We start from the raw sequence: 24,500 nt of genomic DNA, 5'->3' as shown, positions 1-24,500 counted from the left end.
CTTTTCCTTTCTCTCCCTCCAATGTTTATACCTGCATTCTTTCTTATCTGACTAAGGACCTCCAGGAATATGCTAATGAGCAACAACGATACTGACTGCACTGACCTGTGTCTGACTTCAATGGGAATGTTTAATTCATCATTTAAGTAAGATGCTCATTATAGGCTTCCTTTCCTAAGTACACTCTTCTCTTCTAATTTGGTAAGGCTTCTTTTAAAATCATAACTATAAATTGACTTTTATTAAATATTCTTTAGCATCTATTCAAATGCTTATTTCTCATTTATTCTCAATACATTAAACTACTTTAATAAATTTTTTAATGTATCATCCTTGAATTTCTAGGATAAAACTGATCTGATAATTATAAAATATTCTCTTATTACAGCACAGGTTTGAATTGCTAATATTTTTCTTTATATTAAAACTATGTTCATAAGAGAGACCAATACATATGTAGTCTTCTTTTTTGTATGCAATGATCATCTGGTTTCTGTATCAGGATTATGCTAGTTTAATACATACTTAAAAATGTTCTATAAATAGGTTTTATATGTCTACAAGTATTATTTATCTGTTCTATAAATACGTTCTATAAATTATGTTCATCTGTTACTTCAAGGTGATAAAGAAGAAACTTCTTTGTGTTTTTAGAAGTACACTCAACTGGAAAGTGATTACATGTAATTTTTACCTTATTCCACTAGTAAATAAAACTTGAACATAAGTGATACAGTAAAATCTGATGTTACACAAGAAATCAATATACCTGAGAATAAGCAAGGTCTTGATCATACCTGAGCAAAACTTCTGCTTTTACTTATTAGAACACTGATAGAAATTCTCAAATTTTTAGTGTCTTGCATTTCACAGAAAACAAATTTTAAAACCATGGACATATTTTGCTAAGGACATGTTGCAAAAAAATTCAAACGACATAAAAAATATGGGGTTGCAATGTCTTAGAATAATTAGAAAGTAGTGCAAAGACAATGCACTTATATGCTTTCCAATTACAATACAATAACAACTCACTTTTGATTTAATCGTTTGAATGTGTTGCTCCACTTCTTCAATGTCTTCGGTGTTTTCTAAACGTTCATAAGCAGCACTTCTAGTGCCTTTTATTAGATTTAAAGGTAATGCAGACATGCCATAGGCCTAAAAGAACAAAATAAAAATGTGTTTCATTAATACTATTTTATACATATTATACACAATTTTGAGGTTAAAACGTCCTTTAAACTTTAAAGGAAGTGCCAGGGTACAGTTGTGAAGGATTATAGTCACTGAAGAACAAAGTACCTGGGAGTGAATCATGATATACTGTCTCATAATTCTCTTGTTTATTTCACACTTACAGTTATATAAACTGACATGAGTAATACTAACTATTCATAGAAGAGATAATATATATTCTTCAAAGGATAAGTTGCCAAATTACCATAAATAGAATACCAAAGTAATAAACTGTAACTCCAGATTAATGAGGGGTTAACAGAGTGTGAATTAATAAAAACATTTTATAAAACTATTTTCTATGGAAAAAACAATTTTATCCAACTATATATAGTAAACCCTCACTAAAACATATTTTAATAAATGCATGTTATTTAATTAGCATACCAATTATCTGTACACAATTTATTACAAGTTTTAAGTATAATTAATCATTTTGCTAAGTATTTTAAATATTTTCCTACAAGTAATTTTCTGTTGATTGCATTAAGAATAAACATATTATTTTATATTTTTCCCTATTAGCCAGCCCCAAATGACGACTTTTTTTTATTATTATTATTTTTTTAATTTTTATTTATTTATTTGACAGAGAGAGATCACAAGTAGACGGAGAGGCAGGCAGAGAGAGAGAGAGAGGGAAGCAGGCTCCCTGCTGAGCAGAGAGCCCGATGCAGGACTCGATCCCAGGACCCTGAGATCATGACCTGAGCCGAAGGCAGCGGCTTAACCCACTGAGCCACCCAGGCGCCCCCCAAATGACGACTTTTAATGGTAACTGTTAAAAACACTTAATAATGGCAGTTGCCACATAACTGTTACTCTAAATCATTAAATCTTTAGAAACAACACTGACAACTATCACTTCCCAGCTGCAGCAACAGGCTCTAAAGCAGACACATTATATATTTAAATCTTTTTCATTTTCCTGCTGAGCACACAGCCAAACTACTTTAGCCAGTCTCCCTGAAGTTAAGCTCATGAAATTGAGTTCAAGACAACAAATGTAGGCAGAAGTGATAAACGCAATTTCTTGGGCTTAACCCCAAAATTTCAAAATATCCTGGGTGATCCTGAATATTTTCTCTCAAAGTCTCTGCAACTTAGATGTCAACTCCAAAAAAACTTCAGTGACAATTTTAATTACAGTTGACCCTTGAATAACTTGAGTTGGAATTATAAGGGTCCATTTACACATGGATTCTTCATAAATACAATATAGTACTACAAATGTATTTCCCTTACGATTTTAACGACATTGTTTTTCCTATTTTATTTTAGGAATACAGTATATAACACATAACATACAAAGTATGTGTTAATTGACTATTTATGCTATCAGTAAGGCTTCTGGTCAACAATAGCCTATTAATAGTTAAGTTTGGGGAGAGCCAAAAAACATATGCAGATTTTCACACATGTGGAAAGATCAGCACCCCTAACCCCATGTTGTTCACACATGCACATCACATCTTCTTTATCTATTCACCTGCTGGACACACAGACTGCTTCCATGCCTTGCCTATTGTAAATAATGTTGTAATGAACAGAGTGGTACATACGTCTTTTCAAATTAGTGTTTTTATTTTCATCAGATAAATACCCAGCAGTAGAAATGCTGGATCATATGGTATTTCTATTTTTAATTTTTTTAGGAACCTCCATACTATTTTCTATAGTGGCTGCACCAACTTGTATTCCCTCCAACAGTGCATGAGGGTTCTCTTTTATCTTCACCAAATGTGTTATTTCTTGTCTTCTTGATGTTAGCCATTCCAACAAGGGTAAAGTAATACCTCATTGTGATTTTGATTCGCATTTCCCTGATAATTAGTGATGTTACATCTTTTCATGTGCCTGTTAGCCATTCATATGTCTTCTTAGAAAAATATCTATTCAGTCCCCATTTTTAAATCAGGTTGGGATTTTTTTTTTTTTTTTTGTTACTGAGTTGTACGAGTTCTTCCTATATTTTGGGTACCAACTCCATACTGAGTATATCATTTGTAGGTATCTTCTTCCATTCAGTAAGTTGCCTTTTCCTTTTGTTGATGAGTTCCTTCACTGTGTATAGTCCCATTTATTTATGCTATTGTTGCCTTTGCCTGAAGAGATAGATCCCCCCAAAATACTGCTAAGAGCAATGTCAAAAAGCTTACTACTATATTTTCTTCAAGGAGATTTATTATGGCTTCAGGTATTATATTCAAGTCTTTTATCCATTTAGAGCTTATTTTTGTATATGATTTAACAAAGTGGCTCAATTTCATTCTTTCTCATGCAGTTGTCCAGTTTTCACACCACCATTATTTTAAAAGGCTCCCTTTCCCCATCACCTGTTTTTGCCTCCTTTCATGAAGATTAATTGACCATATAAATGTGGGTTTATTTCCAGGATTTCTATTCTGTTGATTCGGGTGTCTGTTTTGTGGTACCATACTATTTTCATTACTGCAGCTTTGTAGTATAATTTGAAATCAGGCAGCATGATTCCTCCAGCTTTGTTCTTCTTTCTCAAGATTGCTTTGGCTCTTTGGGGCTTCACAAAAATTTTAGGATTATTTGTTCTAGTTCTGTGAAAAATGCCGTTGGCATATTGAGAGGGATTACATAGATTCTGTAGATTGCTTTGGGTAGTATGAACACTTTAACAATATTAATTCTTCCAATCCATGAGCACGGTGTATGTTTCCATTTTGAGGGTTGCCTTCAATTTCTTTCCTCAAGGTCTTAGGGTTTTCAGGGTATAGATCTTTCACCTCCTTGGTTAAATTTATTCCTAGGTATTTTGTCCTTTTTGATACAACTGTAGATGGGATTCTTAATCTCTCTGCTACTTTGTTATTAGTGAATAGAAATGCAACAGATTTCTGTATATTAATTTTGTATCCCGCAACTTCACTGAATTCATTTAGTAGTTCCAGTAGTTTTTTGATGGTCTTTAGGATTTACTCGATGTCATGTCATCGACATGAAAGTTTTACTTCTTTTCAGTTTGGAGGCCTTTCCTTTTCCTTGCCTACCAGCAGTCACTAGGACTTCCAATATTATGTTAAATTAAGATGGCACGAGTGTGCATTCTTGTCTTGTTCCTAATCTTAGAGGAAAATTTTTCAGCTTTTTACCATTGAATATGATGTCAGCTGTGGGTCTGTCATGTACGGCCTTCATTAATGTCAAACACAGCCTTTACTATGTTAAGGAATGTTCCGTTTATACCCATTTTGTTGAGAGTTTTTATCATAAGCAGATATTGAATCATGTCAATGGTTTGTCTGCATCTACTGAGATGATCATGTGATTTTCATCATCTATTTTGTTAGTGAAGTGTATCACATTGATTGATTTGCAAATGTTAAACCATCCTTATATCTCTCAAATAAATCTCACTTGGTGATGGTGTACGATCCTTTTCATGTATTGCTTTGGTTTCTTGAGAATTTTAGCATCTGTGTTCATCAGGGGTGTTTGCCTATAGTTTTCTTTTTCTGCAGTGTCTTTGTCTGGTTTTGTTAATAGGGTAATGCTGGCCTCATAAAATGAGTTTGGAAGTGTTCCCTCCTCTTCAGTTTTTTTTTTTTTTTTTAAAGATTTTACTTATTTATTTGACACACAGAGAGAGCGAGAACACAAGTAGGCAGAGAGGCAGGTGGGGAGAGAGAGAGGGAAGCAGGCTCCCTTCTGAGCAGAGAGCCTGATGTGGGGCTCAATCCCAGGACCCTGAGATCATGACCCGAGCCGAAGGCAGAGGCCCAACCCACTGAGCCACCCAGGTGCCCCTCTTCAGTTTTTTATAATAGTTTCAGGCAGATAAGATATTAACTCTTCTTTAAATTGTGGTAAAATATATGTGTGAAGCCATCTACATCTCACCTTTTATTTCTTGGAGTTTTTGGCAGATGACTCAGTTTCATTACTAGTAATTGGTCTATTCAGATTTTATGTTCTTCATGGTCAATTTTAGAAGACTGTTGTTTCTAGAAATTTATCCGACTCTTCTAGGTTGTCCAATTTGTTGGCATATAATTGTTTATAGTATTTTCTTATGATCCTTTTAATTTCTGTTACCAGTTTTAACTTCTTCTTCATTTCAGATTTGATTTTATTTTTTTTCATTTCAGATGACTTATTTTATTTTTTTATGAGTCTGGCTAAAGGCCTGCCAATTTTGTTTATCATTTCAAGGAACCAGCTCTGTTTCATTGATCTTCTCTGTTGTTTTTTTTAGTTCCTATTTATTTCTACTCTGATCTTTATTCTTTCTTTCCCTCTACTAACTTTGGGGTTGTTTGTTCTTCTTTCTCTAGTTCCTTTACGTAGATTGTTAATGTGACATTTTTCTTGTTGCTGGAGGTAGGCTTGTATTGTTATGAACTTGCCTCTTAGACCTGCTTTTGCTGCATCCCAGAGATTTTGGAATGTTGTGTTTCATTTTCATTTGTCTCAAGGTACTTTTAGATTTCCTCTTTGATTTCCTTGCTCACCCACTGGTTGTTTAATAACATGTTGTTTAGCTTCCACATATTACTGTTTGTTTGTTTGTTTGTTTGTTTACTTGACAGAGAGAGACAGAACAGAAGCACAGGGAGTGGGAAAAGCAGGCTTCCCACCAAGCACGGGGCCTGATGTGAGGCTCGATCCCAGGACTCTGGGATCATGACCTGAGCCGAAGGCAGATGCTTAACAACTGAGCCACCCAGGCGCCCCACGTGTTACTGCCCCCCCCCCCAGTTTTCTTCTAAGATGTAACTGATTTATAGTTTCATAGCATTGAGGTTGGAAAGATACTTGATATGATTTCAATCTTCTTAAATTTACTGAAACTTGTTTTATGGCATAACATATGAACTATCCTAGACATGTGTATTTGAAAAGAATGTGTATTCTGCTGTTTTAGGATAGAATGTTCTATACATATCAAAGTCCATCTAGTCTAATATGACACTTAAGGCCAATGTTTCCTTATTGATTTTGTCTGGATGGCCAATTCACTGATCCAAGAGAGTACTAAAATCCACTACTATTATTGTATTGCTATTTCTCCTTTTATTTCTGTTACTATCTACCATTTATATTTAGGTACTCCAAATTGGGTACATAAACATTTAAAATGTTATATCCTTTTGTTAGATTGAGACCTTTATTAATATGTAATGCCCTTGTTTTTCTTATCATCTTGGTTTCGTTAAAGTCTATTTTGTCGGATAGAAGTATTATTACCCCAGCTTTCTTTCCATTTCCATGGTATATCTTTTTTCTATCCCTTCATTTTCAATCTGTGTGGGTTGTTACATTTGAAGTAAATCTCTTACAAGCAGCATGTAGAAGGATCCTGGCTTTTTTTTTTTTTTTTAATCCATTCAATCACCTACATCTTTTGATTGGAGAACTTAGTCCATTTAAAGCAATTATTGAGGGGCACCTGGGTGGCTCAGTTGGTTAAGCATCTGTCTTCAGCTCAGGTCATGATCTTAGGGGGGACTGAGTCCTGCATCGAGCTCCCTACAGAGAGCCTGCTTCTCCCTCTACCTCTACCCCTCCTCCCCACTCTAGCTCTCTCTCACTCTATCTCAAATAAATATGTAAATCTTTAAAAAAAATTATTGACAGGTATGTATTATTTTGCTAATTGCTTTCTATTTTTGTGGTTTCTCTTTGTTCCTTTCTTCCCTCTTCCCTGTGGTTAGACTTGTTTTATTTAGTGTTTAGTTTCCTTTCTCTTTTCCTTTTGTAGATTTCCTAAAAGTTTTTTCGTTGCGGTTACTGTACTGTTCATATAGAATATCTCATGTAAATAAAATCTCTTTTAAGTTGAAAGTAAGTTAATTTGGAATACATCCCAAAGCTTTTATATTTACTTCCCCTACCCACATTTTGTATTTTTGATAACACATTTTACATCTTATTTTATGTATCCCTTCACTGATTATATAGATATTTTAGAAAGAGAGCATGCATGTGCACGTGTTTAGGAGGAGGGGCAGAGGGAGAAGGAGACAGAATCTCAAGCATATGCCCACTGAGCACAGAGCCCAACATAGGGTTCAATCTTACGACTCTGAGATCATGACATAAGCTCAAATCAAGAGTCAGACACAACTAACTGAGCCACCCACGCACCTAATTATATTTTTAATTTTACTATTCTTGTCTTTAACCCTTAATACTTTAGGGGCAATGAATTCCCTCAGCTTTTGCTTATATGGGAAACTATTACCTCTCCTTCAATTCTAAATGATAATCTTGCCAGGTAGAAAATTCTTGGGGGGCAGCTTTTCCCTTTCAGCACTTTAAATATGTTATGCTTCATAAATAAATGTTAGTTATGTCACTCCCTTGTCTGGCCTATGAAGTTTCTGTTGAAAAATCTGCTGATGGCATTAGGAGTTTCCCCTGTATGTAATATGTTGCTTTTCTCTTGCTGCTTTTAAAATCTTCTCTTTATGCTTACCTTTTACCATTTTAATTACAATGTGTCTGAGATTGTTTCTTGTTGAGCTCATCTTGTTTGGAACTCCCAGGGCTTCCAGAACCTGGATGTGTTTTCTTCTCCAGATTATGGAAGTTTTCAGCCATTATTTCTTCAAATAATTTTTCTGGCCCTTTCCCTCTCTTATTTCCTCTGAGAACTTTTATTGCTATTCCACTTGATGTAGTTCCTGAAGTCCCTTAAGTTGTCCTCACTTTTAATTCTTTTCATTTTGCTGCTCTGTCTAGATGTCTACCATTACTTTGTCTTTAAGCTTTGCCTTCATGCTCCTGTTTTACCATTTCTGCTACTGAACCCCTCTACTGTATTTTTCAGTTCAGTTATAATTTCTATTTGATACTTTCTTGTATTTTCTCTGGCTCTGACAAGGTTCTTGTGTTCATCCACTCTCCCACCAACATTGCTAAGTATCTTTATGACTATTACTTGAATTCTTTCTCAGGTAGGTTGCTATCTCCCCTTCATTAAAGTTTTTTAATGGAGATTTGCCTTATTTTTTGGTTTGGAACGCATTCTTTGATCTCCTCATTCTGCCTCTCTGTTTGTCTATATATTAAGTGAAATTGCTACCTCCCTCAGTCTTGAAGGGTGGTCTTGTTTAACAGCTGGTTCACGTGGGCCATTAGAGCAATCTCCCTTGGCCATCAGAGCCAGACACTTCATATAGGCAACCACTCTATGGGCTACATGTGCCCACCAGTTGTGATACAGCCAACACTATTGTACGGGGAGGTCAGGGCTCAGGGCACTCACCCTGCCCAGCTGAGGCTCAGAAACTGTGCAGGTAGACTGGGGTTCTAGCTGCTTGCCCATCACAGTTATGGCTCAGTCTCTGTGCTGATTAGGTGGGGCTTAGGGTGTCCCTGGAAGCTAATTACAGCTTACCTGCTGCTAGGGGAGGACGCGGCTCTGGTGCTTACCAACCGAGTTGTATCCCATGTGTGGCACAGGGAAGGTGGGACTCAGGTCACTGGACCAACTGGTTTGGGGCTTGGGTGCTGCACAGTGAGGGTAGGGTTCAGTGCACTTTCCCAGGCCAGTTACAACTTGGTTCTCTACATAGGTTGGGCAGGATTTAGGGCAGCCACCTGGACTCATTGCAGCTTGGTTGCTACATAGGAGAAGTAGAGATCAGGTGCTCATCTGGCCCATTTGCAGCCCAATCACTGAGTGAGGAGAATAGGGCTCAGGACACAAGCCTGGCCCTTTGTAGCTGGGGTGCTGTGTGGCATGCAGTGCTTGCCAGCTAGGTTAAGAGTTAAGTGGGCAGAATATGTCCTCTAGTGCTTGCATGTTAGAGGGAGAGCACTAGAAATGGGACTCATCTGCTCTGTCACCAGCAAGTTAGAATGACATTCCAAAAATGGACTCCAAAAATGCTTCTATCACCAGACAAAACGTCTATAGGTCCCTGCCTTTGCCACAGCCTCCTTAAAATTAGTTAGTGGTTCTCCCTCATTTATAGGGTAGGCACTTTTCAATTTGTGGCTTTTGCGCTGATCTCAGGGAGAGCAGGTTTGTATACAAGCCACAGCAGGATCTCTGTTACCTATCTTTCTATGATTCTCCCTCTCTTAACTCCCCATTGATTTTCAAAACCAGATGTTTGTGGGGGGGTCATCTTTCCAGTGCTAGCCCCTAGAGTCAAGATGCCTGATGAGGGGCACAATCTCCTTACCCCTCAAAGAGAGTTCCTTATTATGGGATACCTCCTGATTGTGGGGTCACCTGGGATGGGGTCGGGGTGAGGCCGTGTCTTTGACTTGCCTACACTACTTGGTGTGTTTCTTTAGTCTTTTGTTGTGGAGGTGCTGTTCTTCAAGTTCTCAGGTGGTTTTCAGGGAAAATTTATTCCAGATATAGCTGTAAGTTTATTGTGTCCATGGGAGAAGGTGAGTTCAGAGTCTTCTTATGCAACTATCTTGAAACTCCCTCCATGGCTTTTGTTTTGTTTTGTTTTGTTTTAATTAAGGGAGAATATGAGCAAAGAACGTGACCAAAAAGAAATTCCAGAAATCAACTAGTTCTATCACATAATATCAACTATTTATGGCACAATGTAACTAGATAATAATTTTGAACTTATTACCCAATATTCAAATCCTTGTATTTCTAATGAAGAAATACCTTAAAATCTTGCATTTTACATATTATTAAAACCTAAGTTAATGTTCTCATGATTTCCCCATCATCTCCCCTCCTTCCCGCCTCCCCTGCTGAAAAAATAGAAAAGATTGTTTCATATTATAAGAAAATTTAATTTAGACAGAGTAATTTTCTTGCAATTAATCAATTCTTATCAACTTTATGCTTGTAATGACCTTGGTAAAGTACAAAAAGGAAAGAATACAAAATATCATAGCCTTAAAACACTGAAAATGTAAATAAAAAAGTCTATGGGAACCAAAGTATCCCACAGCTCATCTAATATTTCCTTACCGAGCTTTCCTAACCCAATTATCATTTGACCCATTTGTTTCTTCTAGTAGTTCCACAACTTTCTAAAACATTGAAAAAGAAAAACATAAAACTTGAAGACTCTGACCAATTATCCACCGTCATATATGATTTTAACACACCTATGTTGTGTTAAGCCAAATTCCAAAGCAAAAATATTTTGCTAACCACAGTTTATACCCAAATAAATCCCCTGTCCTCTCAAACACCTCCAAACAAGCTTATTTTACCCCAATGCTTATTTAGATGGATTTGGTCCTTAAGTAGAGAACCTCAATGTTCAATATTATTTCCCAAGGAATCTTTTGCTCTAGTCAATATCAACAATGTGGTCCTTATTTAGAGTCCACTGTCAAACACAAGGTCACCTAAATTCTCCTTCCTGGTCTGCTGTTCTCACTTTCTATAAATCCATCTTCTACACTGTTTCCAAAGTAATCTTTAGATACCCATGTCAGATTATGTCACTCCTGTAATTAACATCCATTAAGATCTCCAGGACTAACTAGTAGTTTTTTAAAGTGCCCTGGGAGGACATCCTAGGATTTGGGGTAGATGACTTTAAGGCCACTACAGGAGAAAAGAAGACAGGTAGCCACACAGGGATCTGCTACTACTTCAACCAGCGCAGTTCTATGTTGCACATCTAACTTTTTTGTGTATCAGAATTTCAGGTAAGGTTGTTCAAAAGTTGTTTTGTTATTTTCTCTATGAGAGGTAGAATTACAGGTCTTATAAACAGACTGCAATTATCTAATCCTGGCATACAAAACCTTCAAAACCTGATCCCTACCAACCTCATCTCATGTCTCACACCTCTGAATTGTTCAATGTTCTTAAAACACTCTGGTTTTATACTACTACTGGCTTTGTCCAGTTTCCACACTTTAGTACATGTAGTGCCTTCAACTAGAATGCCTAACTTCTCAACCCTATTTCTTCAGCAAATTTCAGTGTCTTTCAGGTCTAAACTTAATTATACCATGTCTGAGAAATATGTCTTGACTTGTAAATGTGCCTTGCTTATAACTCAATTATAGTACAAACGCCGTATTGGTCTGCACATTTGTTTCATCGCTAGATCTGACAAACTTGGCTAATCAGAATCACTTAGAAAATTCTTAAAAACACAGATTCCTCAGCCAGACTAGTAACAAGTGCAGTAGACTATTTGGAATGTAAAAACTAGGTCTTAATTATTTTTTCTCCTACTTTTTCTCCTAATAAACCAAAAATTGTTTTAAAAAAGAAATCTTAATTTACGTGAACTTATTTCCATACATGAAATTTACATATTTATTAGAAGAGCTGAACTAAATTCTGAAATAACTTAATATAAAAATCTAAGGAAATAAAGACATATCCTTGGTAACACCTTGTGGTAATATGGGACCAGAATACAGTATCTTCTTGTGAACTTTTAAGTCTAATAAGAACAGTAAAAGAAAGTTGTCATTGTTTTGGATCATGTACCTTTTAGCTTTTTTTTTTTTTTGGACTGCATGTTTAAGTTTTAAGGATTAACAGGAAATTTAACTGTAATATTTAGATTATGATAAAACTAACATAAAACATTACATAACACACTTAATCATTACAACCTGAGGTCTTTAAATAATAATCTTCTGAATTTAGCCTCAGACTCCTTTGAAAAAAAAAAAAAAGTATAAAAAAGCCATCCTTTTCAGAAACAAAACATTTATTGCTTACTACTGCCCTCTAGTGAATTATCAAAAAATCAACAAGGCTAAAGAGATTACATCCTTTAAAATGCTTCTAGGTTGGTCATAATTGCCTCCAATTTTATTTGTTCAAGTTCCAAAAATAAATCACAGTATGTATTAAAACCTAAAATGTTTGAATGAATACACATAAATGTTTGAAAGAATACATACAAACTACAAACATTTTTTAAGATAATTTTTTTAAATATTTTATTTATTTGTCAGAGAGCACAAACATGGGGAATGGCAGGCAGAGGAACAAGCAGGCTCTCTGCTGAGTAAGGAGTCCAATGTGGGGCTCTATCCTAGGATCCTGGGATCATGACCTGAGCCGAAGGCAGATGCTTACCCCAATGACCCACCCAGGTGTCTCAACATTTCTAATACCTTCTTACACTGCCCAGTTTAGAACAGCACCTTTTCCCTATGTACCTCTCTAATATCTAGAATAATAATTTTCAACCTGTGATCCTTGGATTACTGTAAAGGTTCAACATCAAGTACTACTTATACACTGCATAAATGTCAAGCATATATTTGTTACACCTATTATTCGAGGAAATGTATGAGCTTATGACTAATGAAACAATTCATTACGCATACTCAATTAAGATTTCTCCTTTAGGGGTGCCTCAGTGGCTCAGTTGTTAAGCTTCTGACTTCGGCTCAGGTCATGATCCCGGGGTCCTGGGATTGAGCCCATGGGGCTCCCTGCTCGGCGAGAAGACTGCTTCTCCCTCTCCCATTCCCCGCTCCCCCTCTCCCTCCTTATATTCCCTCTCTCACTCTCTCTGTCAAATAAATAAATAAAATCTTAAAAAAAAAATTTCTCCTTCAATTATTCATTGACTCCAAAACACCTATATATTTTCTCACATTTAACACTGGATGCATCTTATAATCATCAGCTACAAAGAAGTCGTCATTGCTGTCATTACCTGCATGGTCACAAATTTGGTCACAGCTGGTTACATTATAGCTACTTCTCTATTTGAGTTACATGCCTTCTTGCTACTACTACTGAGTTTAACTGCCACTTAAAATGTTTTTAAGATAGTACTGTTGATTTGACATTGAAACAAAAAGTTAATGTGCAAGGAGAAAGAGAACAAAGGAGCAAACAGTGAAGCAAATATTTATTGAAACAAGGAGCAGGGACACCTGGGTGGCTCAGTGGGTTAAGCATTTGAGTCTTAGTTTCAGCTCAGGTCATGAGAACGATCCCGCATGGGGATCCGCACTGAACATGGAGTCTGTCTGAGGTTCTCTCTCTCCCTCTCTGCCCCTCCCACATGTGCCTACTCTTGCTGTCTTTCCTCTCAAAATAAATACATAGATCTTAAAAAAAAAAAAAAAAAAAGCATAAATCCATATTTTCTTACAAACCAACAACCAAGTGCTTTATGAGCTTAAAGGAACATACCCAAACTAAAAGCCATTTCCATTTGCCCCTCACATGGCAAGACAAGAAACAACAAAAACAGCTTACAGTTAACAGTGGGTATGTTAGCAGCTTCAAAGAAAATTCCAGAGACCAGTGGAGGACTTAAGAAATGCTGCATCATCAATTCTCTTGATAGCATAAAAGAAACAATCTTGTACAATAAAACATGGACATGAATAACTAATTTTAAAAAGTGATTCAGAAGACTCAGATTGCAAACGTGAAGTTTTCAGGTACACTTTTCCAATTTATTTCACTTATACTTTCTTTATTATGTATGGAAAATGATATGTTTTTTTAAAGTATTTATATAAGTCAAGGTGCCTCGTTAGTGCAGTAGGTAGCACATCAGTCTCATAAAGTATTTATATAAGTCAAAAAATTAAGAAACAAAATTATTTATATGTATAAAAAACTCACACTAAGTATAAAACAAAAATTATAAATGATAAGAAAGAATAGGCAGGTACCTCTTACAATCAGGAGCACAGATTCAATGAAACAGTACCACAAGGAAGGCTGAAAAATGACTTTTAAAGAGCATTTCTCTCTTCAAAGACTACTAAAAACCAATGCTCTATTTCTATTTCTGAATCCTTAATTTACCACTTTAATTTTCTTTAATTACTTCATATTTTATATTAAATGTATATAGATTAGCATAATGTCATATGTGTAACACGTGTGTGCATATAAATATACATGTGTATATATATATATATATTTTTTTTTAAAGATTTTATTTATTTATTTGACAGAAAGAGAGATCACAGTAGGCAGAGAGGCAGGCAGAGAGAGGGGGAAGCTGGCTCCTTGCTGAACAGAGAGCCCAATGTGGGCCTCGATCCCAGGACCCTGAGATCATGACCTGAGCCGAAGACAGAGGCTTAACCCACTCAGCCACCCAGGCGCCCTACATGTGTATATTTATATGGACCATATGACATGATCAAGTTTTCACTGATATGTGTATATAATAAGAAGTTCAGTAGTCACTGTTTCTACAGGTACTTCATTTGTCCATAGGCTACGTTTTGTATGAAAGTATCATTATTCAACATTTCCCCACTTGGTGGCACCAAAAAATTAAAATATCTACATAAATATTTGTGTCTAGAGGTTTCATTTTTTTAATTTAAAAAATAGCATTCCCTTTCAATTTAAGATGAGAACAATAGGCAAACTGTATGTTGTTTGACATTCTTCTAATATTAAGTGCCTAATTATTAAGTTATCCCTTAAGACATGGTAGAGTAGATACAATCCTGGTAAAATTTAAATAATCAACTAGTTTCTAAACCAAACAATAATGGGTAGTTAAGAAAATCACACTTTACTGACACGTTACAAAAACTTTTCTGGTCTCAATACTAACAGTTACAGAGTCTATAGTAATAGTCTTTAATAATTAGTTCTTTGTCCTCAGGGTCAAAGTACTCTAAGTATTAACTTCCCACTTTGGGAACATTAATTAAGATTAATCTCTTGGACAGCCTGCATGGCTCAGTTGATTAAGCATTCAACTCTTGATTTCAGCTTAGGTCAGGATCTCAAGGTCATGAGACTGAGCCCTGTTTAGGCTCAACACCAAGGGTGGAGCCTGCTTAAGATACTCTCTCCATCTCCCTCTGCTCCTTCTCCTGCTTGCATGCATATTCTCTCGTGAAGTGAAGTGAAGTGAAGTAAAATAAAATAAAGTAAAATAAAATAAAGTAAAATAAATAAATTTCTTCTACTTTCCAAGAATATATACTATGCCCTCTTTCCATGTTCCACCATATGAAAAACTCAATTCTCAAGCCTTTCCATAACAAGTTAGGACAAAACTTTCTATCTGCAAGCAAATATGATAATTAGTACTATTAACCACCTCTCTATAATAAAACCACCTATCTATAAACAACTGATTTTCAACTAGCTTTTTTAATAAAGTTTGAGTATTAATGGCCCATTTTTACAGATGGGGAAGCTAAGTTTAGATATTAGATTTTATATAAAGACTTTCACTCATAACTAGTGCTCAGGTATAAATGCCATGCTCTCCCCTTAAACAGGGTCTCCTCTATACACAGTAGATAGTAAAACTGGCCAGACTGGTTTGGTAGCAAAACATCCTTCCACTGAGTTCTGACATAAATGATGTTTGTCTGTCTATCCCTTCCCCCAAGTAACTACCACACAACTTTGAATACCTCCTTTGACTTACTCATCTTTTCATAAACCACCTTCTCAATGATCATGATACAACTGCTATTAGCATCTGGCTTACTTTCACTACAAGATGTGGAAAGAGCTGTAAATTATAGTTTACCATACTAAACTGTGAATATTCAACAATTTGAGCTACTACTGACTGCTGGGTGACCAATAAATTCCAAGACCTGGTAAATTTCTAAATTAAATCCTCACAATCTTATTAAACATTATTCCCAGTTTAGAAATGAGTAAATTTAGATAGTAAAGTTCAAGAGATGCACCGATTTAAAAAGAATCTACATATAAGACTCTCTACCAAGGATCACATTTTATTGCTTATGCTACTTAAAGAAAAAATATAACTCTTAGATAGTATGACCTGACTATGCTGTTAAATTGGACCCCCTCCCCCTCTGGGCTTAGATCTTAAGGGACCCCTCCCTACCTATTCAGCATACTTTCTATGTCTTCTAGCTTCCCAACCTAGGCCCCATCATAAAGTCCTCTGCATTCTAAAAAAGTAAAGTTCTTCTAAGGATATCTTAACTAAGTTGGTATGAGTATTTTATTTGGTTTATTTAAATGATAACTTTCAGTTTGAGTTAGAGTAATATAAAATACTAGTTCAAAATATTTACTTTACAGTAATAATACAGAGCTTTACAGGGAAGCTCTCTTTCAAAGAATTTTAATAATTTCACAGATTTTCCCCACTCCCACTCATCACTGCCACAGCTTATGTAATTCAGAGCCACAAGAGTAATAGTGTTAAAATGTTAGACAGATCTTACTACTTCTCCATTTAAAACCTTCCAATGGTTTCTAATCTCAATCAAAATAAAATTCACAATCCTAACCATGGTGCGTAAGGCTCTACATAACTTGGCCTCTGGCTATTTCTCATCTAAATCTCAGCCATCCCTCCCCTGGTTAACTGAGCTCCAGCCACACCAGCTTTGCCTTTTTGCTCTTACCTGAACACAGCATACATGTGCCTACCTCAGGATTTCTGCTTATTCTTGCTTCATGGCTGGCTCAGTCACTTTACTCGGGTCTCTGTCAAGTATTAGAGAAGTCACTCCTGACTTTTATAGTAGAACCAGCTTCCAGTAGAACCAGTTCAGTAGAACCAGCTGCCTTATTTTTTCATAGCAAATACCATTTGACTATTGGAAGACAATCTTCCATGGGTCTCTCATTTTTGCACACCTTGCAAACCAGGCACAGATGCTCATTTTTTTTCTATACTATCTTTTCAAGGATGTTTATATAGCAAAATAGCCTCGGAAAACAAAGACTGCATCTTCCCCTGGAGCAAAGGGCAAGTAGACTTACTGTCCATTATAAAAGCTTTAACTTCCCTAAGTTCAAAGTTCCTCTTCTATATGAGAGTATCATCTGGTGTGCCTCACATTGCCTCATTGGAACCAAAACTCAGGAAACCAGCACAAGAAAATGCTAATGCTATGGCTATTGTTATTGCTGTAATATAAAAGTCTTAGTCTTTGACTCAGAAGTCTTGCATTTATAGCCAACATCCACAGAACTATAGCAGGCTACAAATAGGTTAAAATCTTAGATTTTAGACCCTTCAAAGTTCTTGATGTTGACTTTACATATTGGTTTCCTCTTTTTCCATTTGTTTCTCCTGACTAATCTTTTATCAACTGTTATATACTCATTTTCCTATAATTTTCAAAGCACTTTTACACAGTATCATTTGACCTTCAAAAATCTCTAAGAGGCATTTTTTTAATCTAATTTAATGGGAAAGACACCGACCCAGGAAGGCTAAAAAAACATGCAAAATTACCTTACCACATCAATCACAGAATAGCAATTAGAGAACAGGTTGAACTCCTAATTTGTTGTTAATTTGTGACTGTTTCTTACAAGACGAGGAGGGTATCTGGGTGGCTCAGCTGGTTAAGTCATGATCTCAAGATGGTGGGATCAAGCCCTGCGTGGACTCATGCTGAGGAAGGAGCCTGCTCAGGATTCTCTCTCTCTTCCTCCCTCTACCCCTCATCACCCTACTCACACCCTCTCTCCAAAAAGGTGAAAAAAAAAAAAGAAAAGACAAATAAGTAAGATAGCACACATATATTCTGTAAGATGGAAGGATAATTATCCACTAATAGTAGGACAAATTCCTTATGTAGTAATCCATGGAAAAAAAGAGCAATAAAGAAAACAGAGGATCCAAATAAACACCTGACAGATATTAAAATGCATGCATTTTAGACTGCTTTTATTCTAAATGATGACCCTTGAATAATTATGTAACAAAATTAGATTCTGCTATCACACTAAAAGCCCATTTCTTTCATGTCTAAAGACAGATATATCAGAATATCCAAAAATGTTTTCTTTGTAACCAGTATTTCCCATTTCTGCAAGAATTAAGAATTCTGTAAACAAACTCAATTAATCTGAAAAGATTCTAGATAATTTAAAGCTTCCTACACCACTCTCTTTCAAGAGGTAGGTAAGAAGCACTTATTGTTGGTTTTTCCTCTGTAATTTGAGCAAAAATTTCAAAAAGCAGACTGTACATAAGTTTGGCAGGCTATAACTCATACCTTACTATCTCCAGAAAGACTGGGAAAAAAAAAAAAAAAAAGAAAAGGCAGTTTCTCAGAGAATAAGATTAGATTCTATATGCTAAGGAAATATTATATTATTTAACATATCTAACTTTAAAAACTCCATATACCCAAGTAGGATGAATCTACTACATCAGTAATAGATACTGAAATACATTTCAGAGCTTATAAATCACTAAACCTACTACTGCATAATATATAACCATCTTCAAGGTTCACAAGTTATAAAATGTTTCTGAATATTAAATTTTAAAAATATAGATAAAATTATTGTGACTAAGTAGTGACTTAGTAGTGACTCCTCTTCAATAAAGAAAACTTAAGAAAATGAAGAAGCAAAGCACTAAAATATTAAAGAGGAAATATTAAATTTAATTTAATATTAAAATATTAAAGAGGAAAATATAATTAATTGAATACATGACTAAGGTAAAATGAAATTGCTTCATAAAGTAATTTCTTAATTTTAACTCAATTATCACCATTACACTTACTGTGTAAGTTATAGCTGCCAACATTCCAATCAAGGTCAGAGAACTAATAGAAAATGACAATGCAGCTAAACCATCTGCAAAGGAAGCAGAACTTTGTTAAAAATGTACACATATACTATTAAAATGTTTATATTCAAAAAATCAATAAAAAGATATAAAAACTGGGTTTCTTACACATTCTGAAGGAAAAAACCTAATGTGTATTCCTCATCTTTGAAGTGCCAACTCCAAGTGGAGAAAATCTCTGCACCCAACATGGGGCTTGAAACCACAACCCTGAGATCAAGAGTTACATGCTTTATTGATTGAGCTAGCAAGGTGGCCTGAGAAAAGAGTTTGGGTTTGTTTGTTTTTTTTTAAGATTTTATTTATTTATTTGACAGACAGAGATCACAAGTAGGCAGAAAGGCAGGCAGGGAGAGAGGAAGGGAAGCAGGCTCCCCGCTGAGCAGAGAGCCCCACTCGGTTCTCGATCCCAGGACCCTGGGATCATGACCTGAGCCAAAGGCAGAGGCTTTAACCCACTGAGCCACCCAGGCGCCCTGAGAAAAGAGTTTTTTAAAGGGCTCTTCACAAACTGATTTGCAAAAGATCTTCTGGACTAAGATTTTCTTTCTTTCACTTCTTAAAGAGAGAAAGTATTATCTAATTATTGAGCCTAAAATGAAATCACAAAAATATTAGATGCTCAAAAGGTGGCAAAAAAGTCCTAGACTTTCTGAATGGCAGTCCTTGAGAAATAACATTACATAGGAAAGCTACTCACACTGACTACTTCTCTTCCCTCTGCCCTCAATCCTGATACTCCCAGTTTCTTTCTTAATTTTCAAACACGTTTTCAACATACAGTCTAAACTAAAATTTAAAGAGTTTACTTCATTCTTTAATTTGAAAAGAGTTAGACTGCCCATCTGGCAGGTAAAAAACAAAACCAAATAAAAAGCAAACACAAACAGGAAATAAACTCCAACAAAGTACCAACACAGGAATACTATATTAACAAGTTAGACACAGTCAGTTACTTAAGGGAAGGCCAATAAGTCAGAAGCAAGACTGACACTTTTAAATAATTAGATTATACAAAGAAACACTTTGAATATTTGAATATTCATAAATGGGAGTGATACTAATTTGAATATTCATAAATGGGAGTAATATTAATTTTTTCAGATTCAATACAGGTCCTACTGAACCTGTTTTGATTTAGTTAAAATGCAGATCCTGTGGAACCAAATATAATTTTAATTTAATGTATATTAACTTTAATGAATAACAATAAAATCAGAATTATTTATCTTCTTAAAACTCATGTCTCAGTTTTATGTAACACCTGACAAAAGCATATTAATAAACAAATTCATGAACTATGTATGCCTAATTTTTAAGCCTTCATTTCATAAAAACTAAAATATTAGATATTATTAAGTCAAAAACATTCTGATGCTATTACCTTCTTGATCATACCAGAATTATCAACAGAAAGTATTCATAAAACTAGCAGAAGTGCACCTGGATGGCTCAGTTGGTTAAGCAACTGCCTTTGGCTCAGGTCATGTTCTTAGGGTTCTGGGATGGAGCCTGTTGTTGGGCTTCCCGCTCAGCAGGAGTCTGCTTCTCCCTCCTCCCCTGTTTTCTGCCCCTCCCCCCTGTTCAGCACTCGAATAAAATCTCTTAAAAAAAAAAAAAAACCTAGAAGAGATCTGGTAGTTAGCTAACAGCAATACATCACAATATCAGAAATAGAAAAATGTGAGAAAATATGCACCCTGCAACTGATCTGGAGTATTATGTTAACATATTTGGCCAATCAAAAAAGTTAGTATTACTAATACCAATAAGCAAAATGTGTTCTAGGGTTAGGTGTTTAAGATTTGAGATAAAAGAAATAATGCTAAGACTAAAGAGCATGAGATTACAGAAATTAGAAAAATGCTACCTATGTAATTACTAATCCAAGTTATACTAATACTCAAAGACTAGTGTATAACTTAATGTTTAAGGCAGAAGAGTAGTTACTCAAGAGACCTGAAGGAGTTAACTATGAGAAAAGCAGCAATGTATTTCTCAGTAATGGGATCAGGAGCATAAATCCTGACAATTCAGTATTAGTACATGCCAGAACTGCTATCCTAGTTCTTGCTAGTATCAGGAAGATATTAATGGACCATGATTTACACAATGAAATCTTAAGTGGAAAGCAAGAAAATTAAGAAGTTGTATAGCAAAGATTCCAAGACTTAATTTAATCATTTAATATTGTAACTAGATCAAGAAAAAGAAAATATTGTAACTAGATCAAGAAAATATTGTAACTAGATCAAGAAAAAGATCAAGACTATATACGGTACTTATTAAAAAGAATAAATACAAAAGCAATAAACATTTTTCAGGTTTATAAAATAAATATTCTAGGTTTCTTTGAAAATAAAATTATTACCAAGTTCAAATGCACATGAAATTCTGAGTAATAAGATACACATTCTTATCTGATACCGGTTTCTAATATCAACTGCGTTTTTCAATGACTGTGCATCTTTCTATAACCTAACTTCCTGAACCTGCCTACTTTTTTCCCTCTAAAAACCTAAGTCACACTAATAAAGTTAAGGAAAACTTCTGGAAAAGCAATTCCAAAATGTTTTGGTGAGGTAAATTTATAATAAAATATTATTTCATTTGTATGAAACATGTGTAATTTATATTCTACATAAAAATGACTTAATGATGATCAAACAGCAATATGTATTCTCTCACTGGCTAAAGATTACAAATAAAAAACAATATATCAAGCACATTTCTTTAACATATTCTATATAATCCCAAGTGAATTAACAAACATGTAGGAATATAAAACCTACAATGCTAAAATACTTTGAAGATTATATTTTTGTTTCAACTTGGTAAGTATATGAAGAGATTTCACTACATAATAGCTGGAATTGAGTCTTAACAACACAAGGCTCCTAATTTTTCTAGCGCACGTTTAACCACAAGGTAAAAGAACTGTGAAATTAAATTCTTAACATTGTAAAAACAGACTACTCAGAAAAGTCCCAAGAGTCACAAAATATGAACTATTATGAATATTTTTTTAAAAAGAATACTTACGACTACTTCCAAGTTCTTCAAACAGGAACTTCACTTTTTCCCACTCTGTAGAATTTTTGTTATTAGGAACATTCAGAGGAACAAAAGCTCTACAAAAAGAAAATAAATCTGGTTAATGGCTATTAAAGATAAAAATTTAAATAAAAGGAAATGGTCTAAAACTCAATTCCTTTTTTTTTTCTCTAAGATTTTATTCACTTATTTATTTGAGAGAGAGAACAAGAAAGCAGAAGCAGGGGGAGCAGCAGAGGGAAAGGAAGAAGCAGGCTCCCCACTGAGCAGGAAGCTGATGAGGGGCTGGATCCCAGGACCCTGGGATTATGACCTTAGCCAAAGGCAGATGCTTAACCAACTGAGCCACCCAGGCTCCCCTCTAAAACTCAGTTTCTAATAAATCAATAGATCTATAGATAATAAATTTCTAATAAATCAATAGATCAATAAATCTAATAGATCAACTGCCCCCACCACACACACACAAACAAACCAAATCTGCACACATACAGAGGGGTTTGATAAGTTTCCTACCTATGTGTTTACCATATTATAAATTTCATTTAATAATTTTATTATTGCATTCAATATAATTAGTTTCCTTTGTGGTCCTACGTATTTTATTTTTTGCATTTAAAATATTTTGAGAAGGAGCCATGGGCTAAAGATGATCAAAAAGGTCCATGGCCCAAAAAACCCAAGAATTTCTATATTAAATTGGAAAAAGAGAATATAAATATATGTAATGATTTCAATATATTTATATACATGGAAAAGAATAGAAAGGAAATATACCAAAATAAACAGTAAATAGCTTATTGTAAAACTAGGGATAATTTTTACTTTCTTCCTAGCATTTTTTTATGTCATTCAAGATTCTAAACAATACACATAGTGAAAATAGTTTCTATTTATTTTTCTGTAGCTTCATTTTTATGAAGCTAAAGGGGCATCATAAAATAACAGTGACAGTTAGCTTTCTAGGACTTGCTCTAGATGCTTAAACTGGGAGAAAATAGAAGAAAGAAATGAGAGAAACAAACAAGAAAGAAAGGACAAAGAAAAAAATCAAGAAAATAGAAAGAAAGAAAAGAGAAGGGAAAGAAGAAAACAAGTCAGAAACAAGACTACAGGGCTGGGTATCCATTAAAATGTGTATGTGCAGAATCAAACAGAAATATAAGAAATAACTCTACTACTACTGCCTTTCTAACCTAATTTTAACTGTAAACAAAGCACAAAGATCTATCCTCTTTTGTAAAGAAGAAATACTAAAAGAGTTCAACAATATACTAAGTACCTTATAATGTGTACAAGTAAAACAAAGTAAATCATTGAACTTTTTTTAAACCTTTACTCCTTGGTACTACTGATACTTATTATTCTTACAAAAAGATGAACGGTCTGAGCATGTCAGGAGGTTATTTAAATTTCTAGCCATTTGCACCGATGTACATTTACTACACTCTTAATCTTGGAGACTTACTTCACACCACTTTCAGAAAGGAAAGTGATTACTCACACAGAGAGCAATAAATGTAAAAATAAAAAGTTCACCACTGCTCTGGCCATAAGATCAAAAACGAGTAAAAGCAGTAAAGTGGAATCAAAAAATTAAAAAAAAAAAAACTTGCAAATTATACTTCTATAATGATATTAACTTATTTATTTGCATTTGAACTAAAGTATAAACCAAGCAAGAAAAAAACTACCTATATAATATCCCTCCATTTTATTTGGACAGGGTTTTTTTTCTTTTCCAGATATATATATATATATATATATATTCTGAAAAGTTTATTTTGAATTTGTTAATTGGGAATGACCAATTCTGTGAGTATGGGAAAAACTTCTATGTTGTATAAAATATCACCGATTTTACTATTAAAATAGAAATATGTATTACAAATATCTAAACATAGTATTCATACTTAGAAAAATTTTTTATCTATGTCAGTTTTAGGTGACCAAAGGTTCTGCCCAATAGGAGAAGAAAATTAATTCTTAGTTGTTGATGACAATTACATGTTCAAACTCCTGAGCTGGACTCTCTAGCAGTTCAAAATTTAACAAAGAACTTTCTATGACAAAAGAAAAAAAAATGTTTTGGTTTAAAGGTCAATGGCCCAAACTACTATCAGAATGACTTCAGCAAAATACTTATTTTGAGGAGATCCAGCAGAGTTAACATTTTAGCACTTACTTTTAGGTAGGAACTAGAGGGAGTAACAAAAGCACAAACCCCAAAGCAGGTTCTCCTCAACTAGGGGAATCTTTTCACCAGGACTCTATAATCTAAGAAATAGATGTGAAATATTTTCACATAAACTAAGAAAAACATATATAGGCTGAATTCATCTATATATCCTGAACAATAATATTCAAAACATTTCACAACCAATTTGGCAAAGATACAAACTAGTCAACAGAGACACTGGCCTTAATTCTGGAAGACCCTGCTGAGCCAGGCTTTACCCACTTTAAATGGGCGTAGGATGAGTAAAGAAGACTCAGGAAGGCAGAGCCACAGCTGACTGACATGCAAGCATTTCAACCTCTCAACCACCAAAAGGGGCAAACTAATGTTCACTGGAGAAATGTCAACCTGTAGACAAAGATCTATGAAAAGAAAGGAATACCTCCCCAACAGATACAAAGGCAACCAAAACTAAAGCCAGATGTGTCTTGAATATAGATACATCAATTTTGATGAGGAGGTAGCATTTCATAAGGTTATCAGCCATTTAC

At 34.8% G+C, this 24,500-nt stretch overlaps 1 protein-coding gene across 1 annotated transcript in view; it reads right to left on the bottom strand.

Annotated features, from left to right (window-relative positions):
* LMBRD1 (LMBR1 domain containing 1) overlaps positions 1-24,500 on the bottom strand; it is a 129,789-nt gene that overhangs the window by 61,527 nt on the left and 43,762 nt on the right. Inside the window, exons 6-8 of the mRNA XM_047733035.1 lie at positions 21,759-21,847; positions 18,651-18,724; positions 1,036-1,161 (exon numbers count right to left, since the gene is read on the bottom strand). Coding sequence (XP_047588991.1) covers positions 1,036-1,161; positions 18,651-18,724; positions 21,759-21,847 — 289 coding nt within the window. The remainder of the gene's footprint in view (positions 1-1,035; positions 1,162-18,650; positions 18,725-21,758; positions 21,848-24,500) is intronic.

Source organism: Lutra lutra, chromosome 6 (genome assembly GCF_902655055.1).
Source record: "Lutra lutra chromosome 6, mLutLut1.2, whole genome shotgun sequence".
NCBI classification, from domain to species: Eukaryota; Metazoa; Chordata; class Mammalia; order Carnivora; family Mustelidae; genus Lutra; species Lutra lutra.
The sequence above is the reverse complement of the archived record's forward strand: the minus strand, read 5'-3'. Positions and strand labels throughout refer to the sequence as shown.